General features: G+C 29.9%; 1 protein-coding gene across 1 annotated transcript in view; it reads left to right on the forward strand.

Moving 5' to 3' along the window:
- Window positions 1–803: 803 nt before the first annotated feature.
- LOC148283328 (acyl-CoA synthetase short-chain family member 3, mitochondrial) overlaps window positions 804–19,980 on the forward strand; it is a 57,855-nt gene continuing 38,678 nt past the window's right edge. Inside the window, exon 1 of the mRNA XM_088223698.1 lies at window positions 804–1,209. Within this exon, the coding sequence (XP_088079824.1) occupies window positions 1,035–1,209 (175 nt within the window). The 5' untranslated portion in view covers window positions 804–1,034. The remainder of the gene's footprint in view (window positions 1,210–19,980) is intronic.

Consider the following 19,980-nt stretch of genomic DNA (forward strand, 5'->3'; position numbering starts at 1 on the left):
GAAATCGTGTCTAAAATGACTTGTCTAAATTTCAGGCCGCTACGACTCGCCGTTTCGGAGATGTGATGGACAAACAAACAAACTCTACACAGGACTTTGGTTCCATGGAGTTGAGATTTATGTCTCAATAAATGTAACATAAGTATATTGTGAATAAAATGAATTAAAAAATAAAAATAGAAACACACATGTATTTTCAGTTTTATTAAATAAATGTAGGCGATTTATAAAAAAAATAATTGGAATAACCCTGCAATGATAAATACACAGGTTTATATTTAAAAGTATTTACAATACAAATTAATATTCATTTGGCAATTCTCGACCTGAATACAGCTCATCGTTTCGCTGCAAACTGTAGCTAACTTAATACCCAGTAGTCATAGAATGGTTTTCCTACGTTTGGGCTCCTTTCTAGGTTACGCATTATTACTCTGAGGTAAAACCACATCTTTAAATAAATATTTTAAGTCGACCCAAGACTTCTTGCATGATAGGCAAACAAACTAACCGTTAGACCACGAGGCGACTTAAACAAAGGTGAAAAAAAAATGCAAAGCCTACGTACTGTTGGTTGTTATTTACTTTTTGAAGAGAAAAACAAGTAAATTTTAATAGAAAGAAAATCCACGTAATTACGTTGGCGTTATTAAGACAGCATTTCTGATTTCTTGTCCTTATATTGTGTTTATAACTGAACTCTATACAATAGCCTATCACATGACCGCGAGCTTATGAATAATCAAAAATGCAAATAGAAAATGCAAAATATTTCTTCGATCCAGTCTTTTTAAAAAGTATTCAGTTCTCATTCCCCGTTAGAGTAATGAACATTTGACCAGACAATTCTAAGCGAAGATCAAACACTGCAGTGGGATGCTGCGCAGTGCACACATTACAAACAAGGAAAAAACCTCTGAGCAATAAGAAGATCGCGGAAATCAGTAACACCTTTTCGCCCGCTTTTTTCAGGGATTGTCCGAGCGTGTAGCCAAAAGCGACACCGTCAGTTACACGGTGATTTTGAATTCTCGATGATGTTGACAACAGTGAAAGTTGACGTTAGTCCTCTGGAAGATAGTGTACTCCCGACTGCTGTGAACGGTGACTTCGGAGACAGGAAGAAAAAGGAAGGAAGGGGGAAGTTTGAAAAACAGATCAACAAATCCAAGTATGACGTGCACAAGACCAAGTTTGAGGAACCAGCCGGTGAGTTTTTAAATCCTTTGATTTATAAAACTAAGAATAAATATTTATCATAAACTCCTAATGTGAGAGGCGTTCCTTCATTGACACGTTTATTTTATTTTATTTTATTTGGGAAACCAACAGTTCTACGTACATATATTTATAGTGAACAATAGATATACTTTATAAACTCAGGACCAATAACAGATTTCCACAAATTGTTCTAACTTAGTAAAGAAAATATAGTACATAAACATATAGTTTATATTATATAAAAAAAAAATTATGTACATTTAAAAAAAAATAACGACAGAAGATATACATTTATATTTTTTTTTTATTGAACTGTAAATTGGGCCTGATTAGGACGGGGATGCATGAAGAGAGGATAAGGAGAGGAAGGGAGATGTACATATTGAATTTTAAGTGGCAATTTTCAATCTGACATGGTGATAGTTGTGTAGTCTTTGTCTTTAAATTTGGTATCGTACACTGAAAAGGTTTAACGAATAAAAGCATTTTTAACATTCGATGTTTTACTTATTAGTACATGAAATAGGTGGTTCTGTCTAAAAATCCTGGCTGGAACATACATTGCAATTCTGCACAGTCAACTAATCATGTCATATTTTGTGAAGCGGCAGTTGGTCCGCACACACTCTGCGGTATTGTAGAGAAGTGATTCCGTGGTGGGTGAGGCAGCGAGAGTTGATACATAAGAAAGACCGGTTCTCTATTTTAGATACTTTATAAATTTGTTTTGAATGTTTTCTATTCTAGTAATATATATGGTATACTGGGAATTCCATATCTGACATGCGTATTTCAAGTGGCTTCTAACAAATGCCACTATTCATAAAATTTTCATTGCTTCTTTCCTTTCCACCTTTAATCACTCCGCTCCGTACAGTGTAAATTTTACGTATACTTTAATTAATTGGTTTCATATTTATTTTATCAATATTATTTTTAAGCCAAAAAAATTAATCTCCATTACAAGAAATTCATATTTACTATGCATTTTCTTAAATTGAACCGTTTGTGTAGGTAGAAAGAAATTTCCTTAAGGCAATTAACCCGCCCATACGTCGACGGCTAAGATTTATATCTTGCCCACTGTGTTTTTCCTGGGACATAACTAAGACTCGTATTTTCAATTTTTATAACTTGTTTTTTTATAGCTGAAACCTTTCACAATAATATCAATGTATTTATTTTATTTTTATAAATATATAAACAAAAATTTCGTGACTATTCCTTGACAGACATTCGTTTGGAAATGCCCTAACAAGGCGAAACAATTGTCACGAAATTTTTGTTTTTATATTTGTAAAAATTAAATAAAGTGTTCAGTAGACTCAAATCAGTATTTGATTTCTTATGAGTTATCAATGTATTTATTTTTGTTCCAATACTAGGCTGTTTTGAATTTTTGCCCAATTTCTTGATTCGTCGTTCAAGTTCAAAGCCTTCGATATGTATAAATTGTATATTATATATAGCATATAATTAAAATGTATAAATAAATGACAATTTATAAATTTGAAACTCAGACATCAATAATCCAAAACTTACGGCGCAATTTCATTTTTTATGCAAACCTTTTTTGCAAAGTGCACCTTGGGTTAAAGTTTTTTTTTAATGAATCAAAATCACCTTAAATTGAAATCATACTTACATTTTAATACCGTTTCGTTAAATAAATTTGATGATAATATAAGGGAAGTACGAAAAACGGGTGCAAGAAAGGGGGAGAGAAGTTGGGTTAGGGGTTCTATATAAAGTTATGCATTTAGATGCATATTCTGGAGCTACATAGTGATTGATTGTTGTGTGGGGAACCATTAAAGCAATTGGAACATAATCAGGGCCGCGATTATAAAGGCTATCTTCATCGGCACATACCGAGATGGTATACTTAACTTCTGTACTATCTCTATCTGTGTGTTCTACCAACTTGTCGTCTCGGTGTCATATGATCGAATCCCACCAACGAATGACGCAGAAAATTTTGTCCGCGTTCTTTACTTAATTGAAATTTGAAATGGTTGTCTTATTTTAAATGAGATTCTGTGATAAAAAGCGACCACTTTAAAGCAATTAGAAACTCCAATAAATCCCAATTCAAGCAAAAAATCCTCCCTTGAACATGATTTTTCTGGCTTTTGAGAATTACGAAGACGGTATACTTAACTTCCGTCTGTATTTATCTACCGAGGTATTTACAAAGCCGGCTCTTTTGACATCTCGATACGTACACTCAGGAAGATAGTAAAACAAATGGGAAAAAAGTATAATAACTAAATTGGTTTTTTATAGTGGCAACGTTTTTACATCTAAGTGCTCTTACAAGTTAGTAGGACAGCATATAGCCAGTTAAGCTGCTGCATCTAGCCATTCAGATTCAAAAATGACAGTTATGTTAGAATTTAATACGACTTTTTATTATTTAGTCCGTTCTTTAACAATTCCTTGATATAATATAAATAATATTTGCCGTGAACTCGCTCGTAATAAACGCCGTCGTGTATTCATTTTTGCAGCGCTCTCGTATAAACTGTGACCGAATTTTCAAAGTGTCCCAGCGTTCTGTCCTGTGACCTTATTCTGTAACAAATCGTTTCGTAAATGTTTTCGTATCATATGCGAGGGAACGAGAGCAAAACATGATTTTGATTGCTTTAGAGTAGGATGGATATATGACGAACGAACGAACTTACGACACAAAATTGTGACAGATAAGCCTGCTGCGCAGTCGAGGCTGGAACAAGACAATATTATCCTATCTATTGTAATTCCCACGTGTAAACGATACTTAAATCATACAAGCCTACTGATTTATTAATTTATTCATTCAAAATACATTTTGTTTACGCATTCCCTAATTTAATATGACTTTTGGGCTGTGTCCGTGTTAATGAAAGCCACAATAATGAACAAGATTGCATTTAAATAATTCAGCGAGAATTATTTTTTAGTTTAAAGCACGCTATTTATCAAAATGTATAATTAACGTTAATTTATTTACCTTATTATGAATCGAACCCTTGAGCTCCAGAGTTGTGGCGTAATGCGCTCACTACTGCACAACAAGGGCGGAGATAAACAAAATGATATATGTATTTATTTATTTAGGAAAATGACTAATGGGCTAATATGGCCGAAATACTTACGTTACGTTCATTGACTTATACCCGTATGCTGAGACAAACCTTAAGGTAAGGAAAGTACATTCTATTGTCTTTACCTTCGGGTTATTCTCTGCATTTAAAATTAGAATGTACTTTCCTCACCTTAAGTTTTGTCTCTGCATACGAGTATTAGCCTTCTACATGACACGTGAGGCTACTAAATACAGGGGTCCACACATAAAAAAAAATTTTGGAAAATACCCACAGTTAAAACCTTGTAATTCTTATGGTGTCTATTTCTTACGTTATTTATATTAAATGCATTTTAATTTATTCAATTGCATCTTCCAAATACTCATTTATACTAAATATTATTAAATATTTGTATATAACCACTTACTGACTTGTCTATGTCTACCGGTTTCGAGACGTACTCGTCTCTTCGTCACGACACCAATTAAATCAATATGCAAACCAACATGCAAGACTCACTATACACCTTCACCATAGTTTTTGCACAAAAATTAAAACCAACACGATATGCATTTTAATAAGCAGATGCACTTATTAGGACAAACATGCACTGATTAAATTATAAAAAATATTAAATGTTGTTTGAGAAATAGTTGAAAAAAGGTAGAGGAGATGAGCTTAATAGGTTTAATAGGGTGACCATAACAGTGGAACATTGTATAAAGGACTATATTGAAAGGTTGTTCGATTATCGATCAAAGGAACATTATTTATTTAAAGCTTTCCCAGTGTAAAATATTTCCATCTTATTTAATTTTAACCCTTCATTATTTGTATGTAAGATTTTAACTCCTGTATTTTTATTAAAGTAATGATTTAAATTGATTAGATGATTTGCGAGTTCAGAGAAATTATTATTGTGAAGACACCTCATATGTTCTTTAATACGAATATTGAAATTTCTTGATGTTCTTCCAACGTAAACTGAAGGACAAGAATGGCATTTTAATTGGTAAACACCTGACTTATTCTTACTCAATATATTTATACTTTGGAAACATTTATTTATTAGAAACACTTTTAACACTCTTTCAAAAAAAATAGAATACAATTAGTTAATTAATTTTTTGGAAAGATTGTTATAAATTTTGTCTGCTTGTCAAAAATTAATACCGTTTACTATACGTTTACCTATAAATGATTAAAGTAGCAGTAACAATAATAACATTAACAGTCAAATTATTATAAATACACTTATTTGTTTATAAATTTGTAAAAACCGCTTAATTTTTTTAATTACACTTCGACCGGTTTCGAGGTTACTACCTCATTGTCAGGAATTTAATTAACTTATAATTACACGCGTTGCTATTTATATAATAAAATATTGGATGAAAGAGACAGAAAATTGAAAGAAAGAGAGAAAAAGAAGATTAAATAAATCATAACGGGAATAGTTTTAAAAGAGGACTCGAAGTTAAATTTAATTGATTATTTATTATTTGAAGTTTTTGATTAATGACTTAACTAATTTCTAATCGTTCTAAATTATCTAAACGAAAACCATTTTTATTGACGTGCAAAATTTCTACACACGTTTCTTGATTTAATTCATGGTTTTCGGATATAAGATGATTTGCGAATCCTGAAAAATTATTATTACTCAGACATCTTATATGTTCTTTGATTCTAACTTTAAATTTACGTGAAATTTTTCCAATATAGAAATTTGGGCAATTTAAACAATTTAATTTATAAATTCCCGAATGATTTAATTTATCATCCTTATCTTTACAATTTGTTAATATTTTACCTTTGTTATTATTTGTATAAAAAGCTGGCCTAATATTGTTAGTTAAAATTTGTGCTATATTATTAGAAAATGAATTAATGTACAAAATTCTACGCCAGTTCTAATTTTTATTGGAAATATTTTGGACGATGACCCTGACGATGAGGTAGTAACCTCGAAACCGGTCGAAGTGTAATTAAAAAAAAATAAGTGGTTTATACAAATTTATAAACAAATAAGTGTAAAATGTCATACCACAAAGTGAAAAATGTTTTTGATAACAATAATATATTATAAATACATTCATAAAAAAATACCTATAATGGTTGTATGACAGATGAAAAATGGCTTTCAGACTACAAATATGAGCGTTACACCTAGTATTTATACTTACTTATAAAAATGGTATTCATTGTGACTAAAAATTTTTTTGTAATAATACTCGTACAAGTTTATAAAGGCTTTTAAAGTTCACAGGCTAATCTTAAGCCGCATAATAAATCTTGTCACTATCATGACAAAAAGTTTCTAAGTTAAATGGTCCAAAATAAATTTGAATATTTTGAATAAATGTTTGAGTTAATTTTTATATAATAAACGACCGAAATGTGCTGTAATAAGATTATCAACGCAGTGCCATCGAGTGCGGATAAGAAAATTACGATAATTATACGCTAAAACAATACTCACTTATAGATTCAAGAACTACTCTAACTTAAATGAAAGACATAACCCCCACAATATATCACATACAAATTATATAACAACAAGATCCTCAACACACAGACAACTTAAACAAATACAAACTAATACCACTTTCGGAAAAGGGAATTTTGAGTATATTAAAACAATTAGTAACGAGAAAATGTTTAAAAAGGCTATAAAAAATGGATAGTGGAGCTAGGTAGAAGTAAAATTGATTGTCTCATTCGCCCATACCAATATTGAATTAAATGCTCCACAAGTGTAAAGCTTTTGTTAGGTTTTTGATATTTTCATTGTGTGTTTTGTAATATACATAATAAAGATGTACATAAATACCTTGTTTTTAAAACTGTCTGAATATTAGTTAATTATCTTTGTTTTTTAAGTTAGTCTTCTTTGTTTATTCTCAAATGTAAAAACATTTCAAAAAAGTATATTAAGTGTTAAGTGTCCTCTACACGAGAAACCCCAGTGAGGTCACATTATTTTTATTATTAATTATAAAATATTTACGTTTCGCGACGTATAATCCAGCTGCACAATCACATATTTGAATGTCACCGGTGTAAATATGGAAAATATTCAAATACTGCTATTTTTATTTATTTATTTATTATTTATCACGTTATTCATTGCATTTAGCCGGCGGTTAGCAAACCAAATGTCAAGAAAAGCAGTCGCCATAGTAATTGTAATTTAATTTTCACTTTTTTGTATTAGATAATCCTTACTATATTGCGAATGCAATATATTGTACTATTTTTTAAAAATTAGTACAGTTATATTTTTTGTACATTTGTTGATACGCCATCATCATAATTTTGATCAGTGTTGTAAATTTTAACTTAAAATACAACGAAAATACTCATTCTTCCCGAAATCCGAAGGCCCGAAATTCCCTAGTATGAAACAGTCGGCGACTGCCGACTGTTGCCCGCTTGTTCTATAATTTGATTGTATTCTTAAATAATAGTCCATTAAATGGCAATTATTATTGTGTTACACAATTTTCAAGTTCAAGTTCGTTTCGATTTATAATGATGCCATACGTTTACAAATTTAGTTAAACTTTTAAAAATCTTTACAAGTTAAATGAATAAATGACGGATAATTTATCGAGTGGTGGGGGGTAATCTATTAAAGAGTTTATGTTTAGCTAGGTACATATATTAACACTTCTACACCTGAGGGGTACAGATTTAAATTATTTTTAATTATGTTTATCAATAATATTATTCTGAAACCCTATTCTTCACTAAAATAACTAAATACTAACACCGTGGAATCTCGGGAAACGAAATGGCCGATGAAATTGTGAAGGGGGACTTGCTCTCTTCTTGAATTTCACAACATTTAAAATTATGATCAACTGAGTCAAATAAAAAAAGACAGTTTTGTGGCTGGAATCAGTTTTGGAAAAAAATAAATTCAAATAAGGGAACTCGATATAAAAATATTCCAAATTCCATCCGACCCTCTCCCTGGTATTATTCCTTTAAATTGTCAAAAAGAATAGTCTCCAATATTATCAGACTGAGGATTGGCCACTGTATTGTGAATAAACATTCGTTTAAAATCAAGATAGTGGACAGTCCTCGGTGTGAGTTTCGGCTTGACGAGGAATGCATAGACCACGCGTTATTCGGATACCATTCGAGATGCATATTCTTTAGATTGGAAACTAAACCTTTCCCTTCCCCTAAATTTATCCCATATCTTGTTGTTAAGTAAATAACAGCATTTATCGATACCATTCCTGGCCGATTACCTTTCGTTCCCATCCTTCCTTTGACCCATTATTATGGTACCTACCTAACATCAACATAGAAGATATTCAAAATTAGAAGATTCGGATTTAGAACAAAAACCAAACAATATTTTTTACTTGACATAAAATCGGATAAAAAGTGGTTGGAATCGTCGCGCGTCGAGGAAAACATTGTTATATTAAAGTTCATTTTGTCATCCAGTGCCAGAAATTGAAGAACATTCAAACCATATTAAAGGTACATACATTCCATGTTCTTATTCCTTTCTCAAATATTTTCTAATTCACAAAACTGAATGAAATTCGATTTTCATTTAGTCCGCAGAAGTGGTTTCGCACTTACCCAAATTCATTGTTTTCAATGATGTCAATTTTTAATCTAAAAAAATATTATTATCAATACGGCACAAATCATCCTTGTAAGGATGGGTTGCCTTAACATAAAAAATAATAAAAAAACTTAACACTAAACTGAATTATCAATTGCCATAAGATTTTGTTTTATGATTTGAATATACTGAAAACTTTGTTAGAACTAAATCATTTAAGAAATATATTGTTAATACCTACTGCTCTAGAAAGTATACTAACTGATTTAAAAAGTTAACCAACTGGTCTAAGAAGTAGGTGTAGCAACTTATCTAAGAAGTATATTGTTAATACCAGCTGGTCTAAGAAATAAACTAACTGATTTCAAAAGTTAACCAACTGGTTTAGAAAGTATGTCAATTTGTTTAAGAAGTGTATTGTTAATACCAGCTAGTATAATAAGTATACAAACCGATTCGAGAAGTTAACTAACTGGTCTAAGAAGTATGTCAATTTGTCTACGAAGTATATTGTTAATATCAGATGGTCTAAGAAGTAGATATACTTAATGCTCTAAGATGATCAATATATCCCAATTCAAGCAAAAAAAACTCGCATATGATTTTTAAATGACTTTTAACCATTGCCAAAACGATATGCTTAACTATCGTCTGCATTTATCTACTGAGGAAGTACTGAGCGATTACAAGGCCGACTCTTGATACGTTCTCTCACAAAGATAGTAAAACAGATGGAATAAATTGAATAGCTAAATTTATTATTTACAGTGGTAACTTTCTAACACCTAGATACTCTTATATGTTAATAGGACAAAACCAAGCGATATTATTTTTTGCATCTAGGCGTTATGTAGGAATTTAATTCGACTTCAAAATTGACTTATATTTCTAATTTTTTAATAGGCTTTTAAGAAAAAAAGTTTCAACCTCAAAGCGATTAAAAATTTAAATAAATCGTAAATAAAGGAAAAATTGCTCCGTGAACAACATTTTTGACACTTTTGATGCGTAGATAAACGTATAGAGGGATTCTAGACCCGTCGGTATAAACCTATGTATTTACGACGTACGCTTCCCCTTGTTTCTTATCGATGTAACTACCCAAAACTTGAAGATGGTGGGTCGGTAGTATATCTTTGTAATCGCTAGAGTGAATAATTCTTCAAATATACCAACAAGGCGAAGGTATGACGTCTTTATATTCCCATTATAATCGAGGCCCTGGGCTGCGATTCCAAACGCTTTCTTCATCGGTACATATCAAGACGGTATAAACTAACGTCGATATTTATGTACGAAAATAAGTATCCATATTTGTATGAAAATTCAAAGTATCTTCATCGGTAACCTGTAATTGAACATGTTGGGAAAAAAAATTCTTAACATATTTTATTTTTTATACCGAAAACTTAATTTACATTGTAGCTTAGATTAAAGATAAATTTTAACTTTTTATTAGAATACGGACTCTGGCTCAAAGACTGGCCATGTTTGCCTATATCATGCTATTACTTTACTATACTTACTATAATATTTAATAATTTCTAAGATTTTTTAGGTTAAGTTTAATCAATGTACCTTTATATGTTTAATGTTTTTTTAAAAAAAAATTTTTTTTATATTAAGGCAATCATTTTTTTATATTTATTTATAAAATGAAATATTTGCGTTCTTATGATATACCCAAACATATCATTTTGACTGCCATTTTCTCAGTTGTAAATGACTTACTATTAGAAAATGGAAATTACGTTGGGGTAGAGTGTAATTCGAACCACGGACCTTCGATCCGTGAGTCCGAGACACTAGTCACAGGACCACAACCCAATTCTACTTACGACTAGACTCTCTTTTGAAAAACGGATTTCACCTGAGTATTCTTTGGGGTATAAAAGGTACTATTTCAAAGAAATAATAATATCGTTACGCGAATGTTAAAAATCTCTCGGACTTCAAGTTCATAATGTTAATTGAAGTTATATTCGGTAAGGATTCTGCGAGTGTTTTTTTTCTAATTTAGTGTTTTGATTTTGACGTATTTAGTTGACCTTCGCATCAGAATGGCTTCTATTAATTTTTATCTTAATTAAAACTGTCCATACTTTATTATAACTATGGTCAAGTTGATATTAATTTTACGTGTAATTTTTAATTAACATTCGTGGTATTGTTGCTTGATGGAATGTGCTCAGTTGTATAAAAGGTCACGGGATTAATTGAAGCAAAGCCTGGCTTAGTGGGGCCACCTTTATGAATATTTTTTAATACATTAACACCAGATTTATACCACATAATAGCTATTTGTTTTTGGAAATCAATAAAAAATGCTTTAATTAAAAAATAAAATATTGACAGTGATAGAAAACTTGACAACAATTGACACGCTTTGAAATATTTCATTTGAAAAATAAAATTGCTTCTTTTATTTTGAATATTGGGTTATGTTTGTAACCACGTATGTTTAATTTTAAATGCTTGACGCTATTTTTTTATATGTAATTTTTTAATTTAATGTTAACGGATTATATTCGTAATTATATATAATTTATACTCTTTTATCTTTTTGGATTAATGATGTTTTAGCATAATATGAAATTATAATTTTTATTTACTTTATTTATCCCTTTATTAATTATTATGGCTTAACATTGGCACAGCTTAAAAAGTCATATTAAGTTCGCGAATATGTAAACCGCAAATTAATTTGAAATTAATTAATATATAAAATTCGCCGCGGATGTTCGTAGATCTTAAAATTTTCAATCTAATAAGTAAAAAGAAAGTTAAGAGTATAAATAATTTATTCATTGACCTACCAGGGTTGCATTCGACAAGAATGCATGTACAAAAAAAAATTAAGGATGATGTTTTTTTGTGTTTGAAAAAGTTTTTTTTAAAAATATTTACAAACAACGTTCGCTTGGTGTAGATTACAATCAGATTCTTTCCTTAAATTCCTTATAAAATCTACCAATTTATTTATTTTTTATGGATTTTCAGTAATGATAAAATAATATTAACTGACATTTAATACATTTTTTTATAATCGCAATCCTACATGAAGTATACCCCTTATAGTAGAAGAGCAGAGTTTGACATTAGCAAAAAGTTTAAAAATTCTTAATTTAAAAATAAATTATTATTTTATGTTTGGATTTCAACCATAAAAAGTACCTATGTACCTACTTAAATGCAATATTTGTATTTTAAATATCGAGGTTTTACTGACAGAATGCATTAAGTCATTAAAATAAGTTCCGAGATAATTTCATGCAAAGCTTTTTTATTCTTTCAGTGCATTATTTCTCCCACAATTTTCTTTTACTTTATTTTATTTAAAGCTTTGAAAGAGTAATTAATTACTTTAAAGGATATTTTTTTGAAGATGCCTAGTTTTGATATCTGGTAAAATCTACGTACAATAGATTTATACAGGTCGCAGTGCCGTCAGGAGCGTACTGACCTCCGTCTGAAAGAAATAGATCTACGTAACTTAAGGCGTTGTCAATCCGAATCTGATAAAGTGAAGATCTAGAAAGCGCATCTCGTAAAAACAGATAAAAACCCTTTACAAAAAACATGATATTCAAAAATAATAAATCCGTCATCGTGTAGGGTTGATTAATAACTTCATTTTATATTTTTTAGGTGCAATATTTTTAATGATGAGCAGAAATACTGCTAAAAACGTTAAATATGCGATATTCTTGCATTTTTTTTGTTATGAAGTATGCATTATATTATCTTTTGATTTTTACTGTCAGATGGACGAAGGATTCAATTTTTTTTTTTAAATCTAGTTTAAATATCCCATGGTTTAGGAAATAAATTTACATGCGAAGTGTGAAGTGAGATGGATACGACGAAAGGAAATATTGTTTTTCTAGATATTTTTTTTTCTTATTATGAATCGTTTTTTTAATTTCTCAGATTTCTAAGTTGTCTCATTATTTTAATATTTTATTTTTAACAAGAAGAACTTTTAATCCTGTGTCTTTATTACAATCATGCTTATTTTCTATCAGATAGTTTGCGAATTCAGAAAAAATATTATTATTTAGGCACCTTCAGTGTTCTTTTACTCAAATATTAAAGTTTCTTTCAGTTTTTTCAATGTAGGTTCGGTCAGTAGAAAAAAAAGTGATAAAAACGAAGTTGTTTTATATTTGCCGATTGTTCATGCCAGATTTTAAATCCAGTTGAATACATTAAATTTCTGAGAATTGACAAAAATCTATAACGGAAGGTTCAGGTTCAATCGCTGGTTTACAGATTAAAAAAGCTGTGTCATGTATTCTGCTCACTTAGGGACATCTTGGACATTGGCACTCTCAGAACTGTGTATTTGGCGCTTTTCCAGTCAGTGGGAACCTATGGTAAAGTGGGCTAGGGAGGTTGCACTGTATCTATTATGAACCCCCTAATAAACGTACCAAAATTTAACAAATTACAACAGGGATGGAGAATACCTTCAATAAGGGAATATGGAAGTCTAGGCATTTACAGGGCTTATGACCTGTCATTGACCGGTTTAAGTGGCCACTTTACACACTGTGTAACATTATAGGCATGTTCATTATTGCTCAAATGCTCAACATGTTTTTAAGCACGGCGATAGTTATTTGTGATTGAGCTACAAATTATTTATTAACTTTATAACTGCCAAACTTTATGAAATCTTCGTTTATTTATAAAAAAAATCTGTCTCCCGTGATAAAAACACGTATTGCACAAGGAAAGTTGGATTAGGTTCGAAATAAAATAGGTACAACTTCTTTGTGACATCGAAATTTTTCAATGTTCGTATTTTTATTTCCCATTTTACACGTTTTCCTAGAATTTGTAAATGAACGTTTTTGACGATTTAAATAAGATGGTAATAAAAATTCACGGTTTTCCGGATACTTAAGGATCAAAATTTTTGTTCATAGTTGGTTTAAAAAACTCTGAAATAAGTTTTAAAAATATACCTATTTACATTATGTTAAATTTTTAAATTAAAACAATGTGTTAAAAGAAAACAAAAAATTTACTCCAAGATAAGTTTTTTATCTCATCTAAAACTTACTTAAACATGTCCAGCAAAGTTTATTGCTTTGACAAAGAAACTCATTTACGAGCTTATAACTATTTAAAAAAATATTTTTATTTACCATATAAAATTTTTTTTATAAAATTTTAATTTAACAATATATTTTTTTGAAATGATATTACATTTGAGAATAAACAAAGAAGACTAACTTAATAAACAGAGATAATAAACAAAATATTTAGACTGTTTTAAAAACTAGGTATGTACATCTATATTATTTACAGTACAAAACGCACAGTAAAAATAACAAAAACCTAATACGGTGTGGTCAATCAGTTCTACACAAGTGTTTCTCTGGTAAATTCTTATCATATTCTGCATCTGCATACTTCGAATAAAGTGGAATTAGTGTTAATTTTTTTACTATTTTTTTTGTTGTTTTACAATAAACATAAAAATAAAACAGAGTATAAAAAAAAAGCATAATTACATAGAAATGAAATACATAATAATAGAAAAATAGTAAACAAAAAAATCCCACAAAGGCATGGCCTGTTCGTGGGTATACAAGAAATTTTTGCTCCTATAGTAAATAATGGACAGTTATAATATTTTTGTGTAACATAAGAAAGAAAAAATAAAATATTTTGTAAAAGATATGGTATTGTTTTTATAGTAATTAAAAAAGGAAATAAAAAATATTTAAAAAAAAAACACAAAAATATTCCTTATAAAGGGCAACAAAATAAATCATAGAAAAAATAGAGTTCATATCTTTAGTTTTATAAACAACTTTAAATACACATCTTATCATCATCTACACAATACCGCTATCCATGCAAATAGCGAAAGCAAAGTGCTTCATAAAAGAAACAATCAGAAGAACTTAAAAGTGAGTAAACGATTTCCATACAGTCCATAAAATTCTAATTCCCACTGTTATCAGTGTACAATGCCTGAAAGGTATTGAGTTGACCAAACAATTTATTTGCTCTTCCTATTGTATATTTTTATCAATTATTATGCCTAGGTATTTTATGCTATTTTTTTCAGTAATTTGGAGGCAATTATCTTTATGAAACTTATCGGCGGAGGCAATTATCCTTCATTGCATTTTGCAGTGTAGATAGGAGGTATAAAAGGTTATTTCAATATGAAAGGGATGTAATTATGTATTTTGAGGTTTTTTTTTTCCTTTTATTATGGCCTTTACCATTTTTGGTAATACTAGCCAGAAACAAAAAGTGTTTACATTAGTTATATGGGAGAAAAACAAAATTACAGAAAAGACAGAAAAAACAGATAAATCTTATACATTTTTAAAATACATGGAACACAATTGATCTTAAAATTAAAATTATAACAATTGGAAATAAAACAAAAATCGCAATAATAATATGCATCATTAAGAAAAACACCCAAAACCTTAATAATACGTATTTTATAACAAAAATATATATTTAAAACATATTTGACATAGGTTTACTATTCTAGATATAAACATCATTTATAAGAACTTATTTCTATTTACATAATAAGAGCTTGAAATATTCAGATACAACAATAATTATTTGATAATTATATTTTACAATAAATTTTATAATCAGAGAAAAAAAATCTAAAATATTATTTTAATTTATTAATATCTATATTTCATTTTATTTTTACTTCATCCCACTAAGATCCCCTATAATGAATACGGTGTCATCAGCATATGAAATTATATGACAATTCATCTTCTATGTGTTAAAAATATCATTATCATATTTATATAATAAGTAGAGTAGGTCCAATAACTATTTCCTGAGGTATCCCAAAATCTGAACAGATTTTTTTATTACTAAAAGTATCATTAATTTTCAATATCGGTTTACCTTATTTTATGTTACTTTGAAACCAAGATATAACATTTCCGCATAGACCAATTTAAATTCATGTATTAATAAGTTTATCGCGAGAAATCTGTGTCGTTTCAAAGTCTAAGTTTTCCTGTATTTTGTTTATTACTCTTTATAAATCCTGGGTCCCGAGTATATTAGAGTGTAATTCTATAATATAGTCTCCCATCTACGATGTCCATAAAAAGCGAATTGAATCCGTGCAACGCAAATTTCTTAGAACAATTGCCTATCGAAACAATTTTATCAATACTTTAGATAATTATTTTGATGGACTGGAATATTTTCATATTTTTAGCTTGGAATTCAGGAGAACTTTAGCTTCATTATTCGTTTTATATAAAATTTTATCCCGTAAGATGGACGCTCAAGATCACTCAAAACTCAAATCAACATTAATGTTCTAAATCGCGCCGCTCGTACTAAAACTTTATTTGCTGTGGGAAATTACAGAACCAAGACTGGCTTCTTTTCTCCAATGCCAAGAATGCTTAGACTTTACGATGAAGTGACCAAAGACAGCTCGGTTGATGTATTCCTACAGCAAAGAGAGTTATTGAAAAGATAAATTACCATCTCACTTTTCGAAAGATGAAACTTATCGACAGTGCATTAATGTTTTGTTTCTTGTCACTCTGATATAATAGTTTTATCTTTGTATACATTTTTTCCTTACATTATGTTGTAAACAATATGTAACCTATATTTTGATAATACTTTTTATATATTAAATTAATTCACTTTTTAAATACTTGTTTCTAAACCAATCCATAAGGGTTTATAACCTGTCGATTGGTTTAAAATAAATAAAAAAAATACTGGGTACCAGTATTATTTTAATTCTATACCATCATATCGTTTATATTGTCGGGATTTTTGTAAATCTCGATCGCTTCTACGAGTATTACTAATAAAGTCTGGAGACTCTTCGGTCTCCGTACTCGGAAATTTCGGAAAATATTTCAAACTACTCACGGCATAATAATCCAAGAACTGATTGTGGTTCTGAACGGCCATGAGAATCCATTAAACTTATTTTTCCTCAATTTATTATAAAACAAGGAAGGAATAATAACATATTTTGAACTTTATAATCTTAAATAATTTGCATTCATTTTGCTATAGCTTGCATAGAAAACAATACCCAGCTTTAATAATTATTGCTATTGTACATGCAATTTTAATATATTATCATTTTAGTCGAACAACTTTTCAAAACCTTGATTTTATAAGGAAAATCATTAAAAAATATTTTTTTTTTTTTTAGGGTGCGTCTATGTGTACTAATAGGTCAATAGTTTTGTTTAAGAAAACCGAACCTGTTTCTTTGATTACATAAAAACATTATGGAGCAAACTTTGTAAGCATACTTCGTAATGTTTTATCTTGAAGGGGAAACGCGGTCTGACTTTTCTTCACACAAACATATTCCTGTATTTTCTTTCTTTATTATGGCGCTATAGGAGTAATTGTTTTAACGTCATAGATATTTACCATTGGCGTCTTCCTATTGTTTTGTTTTTCTGGAAAACTGTTTATTATGGGATCTAAAACCATCCAAAACCCCGTTACAACGCACAATTTTATCTGTTGTCTTTGGGTGCATGGTATACAAATATATCTATTTTTGACAAACATAGAACACAATGATTCAGAAAATGATATTCTGATTCTAAAAAAATAACAAAATCTGTTCACTTTTGAGGTGCGGAAAACGGGACAGCGAAACGTCGATTTTGTCTATTTTACCAAAGGTTTGACATGCTATTGCCTTTTACGCACATTATCGGGGAGGCATCTGCAAAACAGTGACAGGGAGATTTTTTTTAAATACCTCTTCATCAAAATTCCTCGTCCGCAAAATTTATGTAAACCGAAACACAAAAATAATAATGTATACGTATCTAATATATATCTAATTTGGACTAAATAAAACAATTGATATCTATACAATATTTGAGTTTGTCCAAATGTTCGTTGACAAAATACTGGATTTCACCCCCTCGGGAGTCATAAAGATTAACAAATTACAACAGGGATGGAGAATACCTAGAATAAGAAAATATGGAAATCTAGGGTTTTTACAGGGCTTGTGACCTGTCATTGGCTGGTTTAAGTGGCCACTTTCTTATTTAAGGTATTCTTACATTTGATTACAATATTTGAGTTTCTCCAAATGTTCGTAGACAAAAGACTGGATTTCACCCCCTCGGGGGTCATTAAGATTAACAAATTACAACAGTCTTTTGTCTACGAACATTTGGACAAACTCAAATATTGTAATAAAAGAAAAAAAAAACTGGTCCAATAAGGGTAAAAATTGAAAAATTGTTTTCAGGCGTTGGCTAGTATGTGAAATAATTCAGTCAGATGAATCTCTTCACAACAATAAAGGTTTCAGCTCTTTAACTTCACTAAAATCAACAAATGGAAGAATTGAAGAAATTTGGATGTTCAAACATAGGCAAAATGGTGAATGTTACACAGTGTGTAAAGTGGCCACTTAAACCAGCCAATGACAGGTCATAAGCCCTGTAAATGCCTAGACTTCCATATTTTCTTATTTAATGTATTCTCCATCCCTGTTGTAATTTGTTAATTGATATCAGGCTTTCGATTGTGTCCATTTCATCTATATACGAGTATGTATTCAAATCTATAAATAGCAAAGCATTGCCGGGCTCAGCTCGTATTATTATAAAACAAGGAAGAGATAACAGCATATTTTGAACTTTATAATGTAAAATAATTAGCATTCACTTTGTTATAGCTTGCATAGAAAACAATACCTAGTTTTAATAATTATCGCTATTGTACATGTGATTTTAATATATTATCATTTTAGTGTAATAAACTTTTGAAACCTTGGTTTTATAAGGAAAATCGTTAAGGAAAAAATATTTTTGTTAATATTGTTTTAAACCTGTCATTGTAAATATCTTAACTGACACATGACTCTATGATTTGTAAAAAAATATAATGATGACTTAAGTTTTTCTACTGACATTTCTTGTTGGAACTGCATTTTAATTATAATGATAAAAATACGTATAGAGTTTTATTCCACTTTTATTTATACATTTTTTACCAGTGACCGGGTTTTGTCGTGACCGACATCGTCAGACTGGTGGGAGACTAAACAAATTTCTATGTTATATACAAGTGCAAGCATGGGTTGTAAATTACGATTTTATATAATTATGAAAATAAAAGAATTTTAATTAAAATCATTTAAGTATAAAGTAATATAAGAATAAACGTTTTTTTTTTAATGTATATAATAAAAACGGGTGTAAATTCTATAATTTTATGAAGTTTTGTAATGAAAATGTGATTTGCAACCGTTGCATGCACTTGTATATAACATAGAAATTTGTTTAGTCTCCCACTAGTCTGACGATGTCGGTCACGACGAAACCCGGGCACTGGTAAAAAAATTATAAATAAAAGTGGAATAAAACCATATACGTATTTTTATTATTATAATTATAATGATGACTATATTAGGGGGAAAATGTAGAAAAAGTAGGGGAGCATGGGCTACAGTGGACCACGCTTGTCACTTTATTAGAATTTGCAGCTCGATTGGCGGTAAGCATGAACTCGCTTGCAGCTGCAAGAAAAGAGTAAATTAGAATGTATTCAAATGAGTGAGCCACCTGCATATTAGCGGACCCTAGCTGGATTCTAGCGTAGCGATGTTAAATTATGAAGATAAGAATGCGCCCCGAATATGCAGATGAAAGCTTATGCAGGTAGATACTGAAAGAAATCATAATAAAATACACCTTTCGTAGAATTCGCAAGCGAGACAGATACGTGAAACGGGCTGGCAGGGCTCTGACCGAAATAATCAAAATGTATACAAACAAACCATCACGCCGTCACGCCGAACGCCAAATCACACTATCTTTGCGTACAGATCTCGCTTCCTCTAAATTCATACATATTCTCATGCACAAAGGTCGATTTTTCCCACATTTGACATGATAGTCTTTAAATCTTAATTAAAAAACACACGAGACCCATCCTATTCTGAAAACCATACAGTGGAAAAATGTGTGTGTTTTGGAATATAATAAATAATTTTAAGGAATCTGTTATGTATAATAAAAATAAAATGTAAATAAAATACAATAAAAACCGTAAACCGATTTTATGTCC

The sequence above is a fragment of the Micrasema longulum genome, unplaced genomic scaffold, assembly GCF_059751315.1.
Source record: "Micrasema longulum isolate JH-2025_06_02 unplaced genomic scaffold, ASM5975131v1 h1tg000248l, whole genome shotgun sequence".
Lineage (NCBI taxonomy): Eukaryota > Metazoa > Arthropoda > Insecta > Trichoptera > Brachycentridae > Micrasema > Micrasema longulum.